The 6,412-nt window shown below is 41.1% G+C and overlaps 1 protein-coding gene across 1 annotated transcript in view; it reads left to right on the top strand.

Annotated features, from left to right (window-relative positions):
- Positions 1–6,412, top strand: part of LOC102294658 (gamma-aminobutyric acid type B receptor subunit 1) — a 64,606-nt gene that overhangs the window by 47,340 nt on the left and 10,854 nt on the right. The window contains exons 3-5 of the mRNA XM_042215827.1: positions 957–1,127; positions 2,609–2,710; positions 5,283–5,357. Of these exons, the coding sequence (XP_042071761.1) occupies positions 957–1,127; positions 2,609–2,710; positions 5,283–5,357 (348 nt within the window). The remainder of the gene's footprint in view (positions 1–956; positions 1,128–2,608; positions 2,711–5,282; positions 5,358–6,412) is intronic.

Raw genomic sequence — 6,412 nt, 5'->3', positions numbered from 1 at the left:
AGCTCTCCTCTGTCTGCCTGGCTGCGCTTCTCCAACAGCACACGCGCAGGCAGCAGCTGCCCCGCCCCCTCGCTCAGTCACTTAGTGTCTGAGCTCGGATCATACCAATATTAGGGGGGATTTACGCACAGTCGTAAATTCCCACAGTGTGCACTATGTGCTTCGAATATTGTGTGTAGTTTTTGTTTTATACAGTTGTCAGCCAGGCATCTAACTATGAAAAAATTACACTCCAAAAGACCCCGGGCTTCTGAAAAAACAACCCGGGCTTAAGCCCAGTAAGCCACCCCCCCGCTCCCCCACTGCTCTGCAGCCTCTCTTTGCTCTTTAATTTCTAGGATGTCAGTAGGCTCACAGTCCTAAATGCACTCATTTAAATTCTTGTCTCCAACATGATTTAAATAGAAATGGTGAACTGACTTTAAACCCCCCTTTAGAAATGCACTCCTTTCTTTTATTGCGATGGCGTCTGACCATGTTCATGTCTGTCAGAGTATTCTTTTCTGTGAAAACTATGACAGCAGCACCAAGTAATGTATCTCTTTTCAAGCTTAATTCGGATTGTATATGGTGACATTTCTGTCATCATTATGATAAGTGAGTTCACTAAAAGACACAATTGTTTTGAAAAATTAACTGCCATGTTTCAAGCATTTGACACATCTACATTCATTGTTATGCTGTCATGTATCCAAATTAATCTCACAAAGAGTAATCAGGAGGCCTAAAAGTGGTTCCTTTATTACAAAGAAGGTATACAGTAGGGGAAATAATTCCCCTGGTGAATTTGTAATTTTGCCCACTTGAAAAGAAATTAATAGTCTCTAGTTTTTACAGTAGTTTCCTTTAAATATATAGAGAGAACATTAAAAAAATTTATATAAGCGTCATAAACTGATCTTTGGGGGTTTCATATTCAAACTAAATGCATTTCTTTGTGTCTTTACATCTCTTAGCTGTCATATGGCTCCAGCTCTCCTGCTCTGTCCAACCGACAGCGCTTCCCCACTTTCTTCCGTACTCATCCATCTGCTACACTGCACAACCCCACTCGGGTTCAGCTCTTCCAGAAGTGGAAATGGACCAAGATTGCCACTATCCAGCAAACAACAGAAGTATTTACCTCAGTGAGTCATATATTACAATAATTCTGTGAACTCATGTACAATGAGGGGTGTGGTGAAGACACTACACTGGCCCCACCTTTAAATAGGAGCTCGCTAGTCAAAGTTTAGCTAAATGTATATTTAAGGATTTTGTTAGCACACAAGCAAAATTGTGAACTAGATGCATAGTCTTATAATATGCTTCACTCAAACTGTGTACTAACACATCCAATTACTGCAAGGGCAGAAAACTTAACATGAAAAGCTTTCTCTCATTTTATAAAATAAATTACTCTGAATTCACTGAAGGATAAGACTATAATAATGTGAAATATTTTGCCATTTAAAACAAGAATAATGATCTTAAGCTTTTATTTTACTTTAAAAATACAACATGTTTTTTTGCGACAGCTCACTTTGAAACTAAAATATTTCACTCGAAACTACATTTTATGGTTGCACCATGTATTTTTCAATACTGTCCTGTGAAGTGGAAAGGACTTGTCCCCCAGGCTGCTTTCTAACATGTGTGTCATGGTACTGGGTCCGTGACCCAGTGTTTTATGTTTATTGATTAATCTGTATTTTTGGATTTAGTGTTATTCATGTTTTTGGTTCTCCTTATTGTTCTCCATGTGTGTATCCTTAAATTCTAGTCCTTAGGTTTCTGCTACTATGTGTTACACGGTTCATGTCTAGTCACACCTGTCTCTATGTTTGTGCATCTCCCAGTCAGTCATGTCTCCATGTCTCATGTGTCTCATTCCCTCATTTCCTGTCTCACGCCACACATCTGCCAGCGAAGATGTGACAATGTGATTGTGAAAGAGTTCTTTTTAACTCAACCCATGATCTGATCTACACAAGTAGTTTTGGGCCACAACATTTACCAAATTGTGAGTGAAAACAAAGTACAGAGACCTTCCATGGTGTTTATTAAAACCTGAGGAAAATTCTGCTGCTCATGTCATCACCCTGCTAATGATGACTTTGTGGTTTTTATAAGCACTACAGTTTATGACTATTTATGCTCATAAAAACAAATTTAAAATAAAAATCAATAGATAAAATGTTATTTGAGACAAGACAAATATGGACAAGAGAAGATGAGTGTACTTGTTGATTTCTCCAATATTATATGTATCACTGCGTGATATGTATAAGATTTTGTTCTCATTTCCATCACCATTTGCCATCTTTTATCCTCAACATATGGTTTTATGTCTCTCCTGATTCATTTTTCTCCAGGCTTCTATCTGTGCTGTTTTATCTGATTGTTAGTAACATCACCTCCACCACTCACCATCATTTTTCAGAATGACCAGTTCATCTTCCCCCTCACTACTTTGCACTTATTTCAGTTGCTGTTAACTGTTCTTTGCATTTCTTCCTACTGCCTACTATTCCATTATCGTTCTCTTTCCTTTTTTAGTTGCTGTTTCTGTTGCTCAGTCCTCTTCTGTGTGCTTATTATTGTGCTTGTCTCTTTTTGTGTGTCACAGACTCTGGATGATCTGGAGGAGAGGGTGAAGGAGGCAGGGATTGAAATCAGTGTTCGTCAGAGCTTCCTAACCGACCCAGCTGTGGCTGTCAAAAATCTCAAGGTGCGAGTTCCCCAATCATTCTTACACATACCAGCCACCTGGACACTGATCAGTCAGGCCTTGTCTGGCCAGTTAACTGCCAGAGTGTTTGGATACTTGGCAAAAATAGGACAGAAATTTCAGAGGTAGCCTGCTGCTCAGAATGTCGAGTTAGTAACAGATGGAAGTTCTTCCCAATGGACGAAACTTTGGTGTAAAAAGTGTGATCATAATTGTATTGTAGTGTCCTTGGGATGTTTTCACACCTATTTTTTGTTTTTTCTGGTTGAAATCACTGGATGAGTTTGTAAGCGTGTAGATTTGGCCTGTACATAATGAGTAGATACAGTAAGAAGGTGCTGTGTTCTGGACTACAGGAGAAAGAATTTACAGCCAAAGAATTTACATTTATTTCATGGTAAATGGTAAATGGACTGATTCTTATATAGCACTTTTCTACCTCTCAAAGAGCAACTTTGGGTTAGTATCTTGCCCAAGGATATTTGGCATGCAGATTGGGGGGAGCCAGGGATCGAACCTTCCAATCAGCAGATGACCTGCTCTACCTCCTGAGCTACAGCCACCCATTGGGATGGCCTGTACAAACCTTTGCACGTCTATAGTATGTTCCTACATTGACAATACAGACCACACGTGGCTACGGGACATTTTTTAGCCCAAACTTGTAACATACACATGGTTCAGATCAGGGTCAGATCTCAGTCACACCATAAATAAAGTGCCCTGGAGTTTGTTTGGAACTCTACTGAGACCACCTCCTCCAAAGGGTCTCAATACAGTTGTTTTGATCCGCACACCAATGAACTTCACTGAGGGAGCCTGACCAGAGTTTGATTTAACACAGCATTTGTGAAAATACCCTTACGATGCAATTAATGATGGTCAAAATTTGTCCAACTCCTTGGAAAGCAATACAGTGACAATGTTTCAGTCTTGACAATGTTGATGAGTAACTGCAAATTTTGTAGTCAAAAACTCAAAATATTACTGTTACAAATGGCACATGGCATTGCAAGGTAAGTGAATGTTTATTTGCATTGATTTAGTTTGTGCAGCTTTCCAGCTGCCTTCTTCGGCTTAACACAGCACACAGCTCTGCCGTCATCTGTTCATGACCTCAAGCTGAAGCGCACTTGGGTCCTGCAGCAGGATAATGATCCAAAAAACATCAGCAAGTCTACCTCTGAATGGCTTAAGAAAAAACAAAGTAATGACTTTGTAGTGGCCTACCCAATGTCCTGACCACTGTCCGACTGAGATGCTGTGGCATGACCTTAAAAAGGCAGTGCATGCTTGAAAAACCCTCCAATGTGGCCGAATTACAACAATTCTGCAAAATGAATCGGCCAAAATTCCTCCATAGCGCTATAAAAGATTGCCAGTTACTGCAAATTTTCACACCATTGTGTTCTCGCATCCAAATGACTTCAGTAAGATAATGCTAACCTGCATACTACAGCTATTAAAACAGCACAGCTTCATAGTAGAAGAATCGTAGTTCTGAACTTACCTACCTACAGTTCAGGCTCCAAAACATTTGGAGCATAATATAACGATAGAACAAAGAAGCAGAGCAGCTAGAATGCTCTATCACAAGAATGGCATAACTTTCTCTGTCAAAAGTTCAGCAGTTGCTCTGTTCAGCTCCCACACACATATGGACTGTTATCAAAAGATGAAGGGTTACTACAAAGTTTTATTTATGACCCTGTACCATAAAAAGGTACATTTTTGTCACTATGAATATTTGATATGTTTAGTTTTATATTGTGAATTGTGTATTTACATTTTACCCCAGAATTGGGTTTGTACAACTACAGTCAAACCAGACCTTTGGTGCACTGTATTAAGTGGTGATTGTCTGGTGACCACTGGAAATAATGTTTATTCAGATAATTTTTTAAAATTACTGCCAAATGAAGTGACCAGGGTTGTTTCAAGATGGATGCCAAGTGTTAAGCCTCATTTCTAGGAGGAAATGAAGCTCGTGTGAAACATAAAAAATGTCGAATTCTCTTCTTTTTTTAAAAATAAAATCCTGTTCTTTGATAGTTGACCAAGCTGTTTAGAATGTCAGGAGAAAATCTACAGTGATAAACATAAACACTCTCTTTTTGGACATTTCTTACTCGGAGCAACAGAGCTGAGGAATTACTCTCTCTGAGCAGCAGATTCTATGTCTTATCTGGTTAAGTTATCAGATATGTATTGTCAAACCAAAGATGGTCATTTTTGTCTCTGCACAGTCATCAGGATCCCAGACCTGGAGAGCTTTGCTGGCAACAAAGCTTGAGAAAGCTGCAAAAAAAAAAGTTCTGACATGTATTGGCTGACTTGCTTTCTTCCTGCCACACACATACCTTACAATGACCCAGCCCAGCATGCCACCCTAGTTGTAGTAACACAAACATGGTAACGGGATAAATGTCTTGCAGTGGAGAGAACGTCTATTATTGTGCGATGCAGGATGAGGGTTGGCTTCTTTGTACCCAGCCCGGCATGGCTTTTAAAGTGTGTGTTCTGTCTCTTCTCTCTGTGACTGTGCTGTCTTCATTTTATTTTCACTTTCAAGCGTCAAGATGCCAGAATTATTGTCGGCCTGTTCTATGAGACAGAGGCAAGGAAAGTCTTCTGTGAGGTAATGTTCTAACCAGATTCATGTGTATACTTTAAAATATTACATAACAGAAACATTTTAGGGAGGACTTTTTGGCCCAGCTTAAAATAATATGATAATAGTGGGATAATAAGGTGGAAATAAGCTGGTAATGTTATAGAGATAGCAAGTTATCACTTGTCAGTGATCAGCCAAATGATATTCAAGTAATTATCTTGGATCAAATTTATGTAACTGGGTAATAATAAACTAACACTTGATGTGGGAACAAACATGCCTTTCAGACAAACCAATTAGTATTAGTATAACCTGGTAATATAGGTGCTGGACTCTGTCTCAGTCTGGAGTTGCCCCTGGTGAGAGGCGGCGGGCTGGGGGTGGGTATTCTAATATCCTCTCGGCTTGCTGCCGGTACGTTGGGGTTTTTCCCAGTGGACGAGAGAGTTTGTTCCTTGCGCTTTACGGTCGGGGAACGGGCTCTGACTGTCATCTGCGCTTATACGCCGAGTGGAAGTTCGGAGTACACACCCCATGGGGGTGCTGGAAGGTGCTCCACCTGGAGACTCTGTTGTCCTGCTGGGAGACTTCAATGCTCACGTGGGTAACGACAGCGAGACCTGGAGGGGCGTGATTGGGAGGATCGGCCTCCCTGATCTGAACTCGAGCGGTGCTTTGTTATTGGACTTCTGTGCAAATCACAGTTTGGCCATAACGAACACCTTGTTCGAACATAAGAGTGTCCATAAGTGCACGTGGCACCAGGACGCTCTAGGCCGTAGGTCGATGATCGATTTTTTAATCGTATCAGACCTGATACGATTACAGACCTACGATCATATTTTCTGGACACTCGGGTAAAGAGAGGGGCTGAGCTGTCAACTGATCACCACCTGGTGGTGAGTTGGATCAGGTGGCGGGGGAGGACGCTGGACAGACCTGGTGCACCTAAACGCGTAGTGAGGGTGTGCTGGGAACATCTAGCAAAGGCCCCAGTCCGCGAGACCTTCAATGCACACCTCCGGCAGAGCTTCAACAGCATTCCGAGGGAGACTGGGGACATTGAGTCCGAATGGACCATGTTCAGC

The sequence above is a fragment of the Haplochromis burtoni genome, unplaced genomic scaffold, assembly GCF_018398535.1.
Source record: "Haplochromis burtoni strain Fernald_Lab_line unplaced genomic scaffold, NCSU_Asbu1 Contig_834, whole genome shotgun sequence".
In the NCBI taxonomy this organism is placed as follows: domain Eukaryota; kingdom Metazoa; phylum Chordata; class Actinopteri; order Cichliformes; family Cichlidae; genus Haplochromis; species Haplochromis burtoni.
Note: the sequence above shows the minus strand (reverse complement) of the source record. Positions and strands in the feature narration are given on the sequence as shown.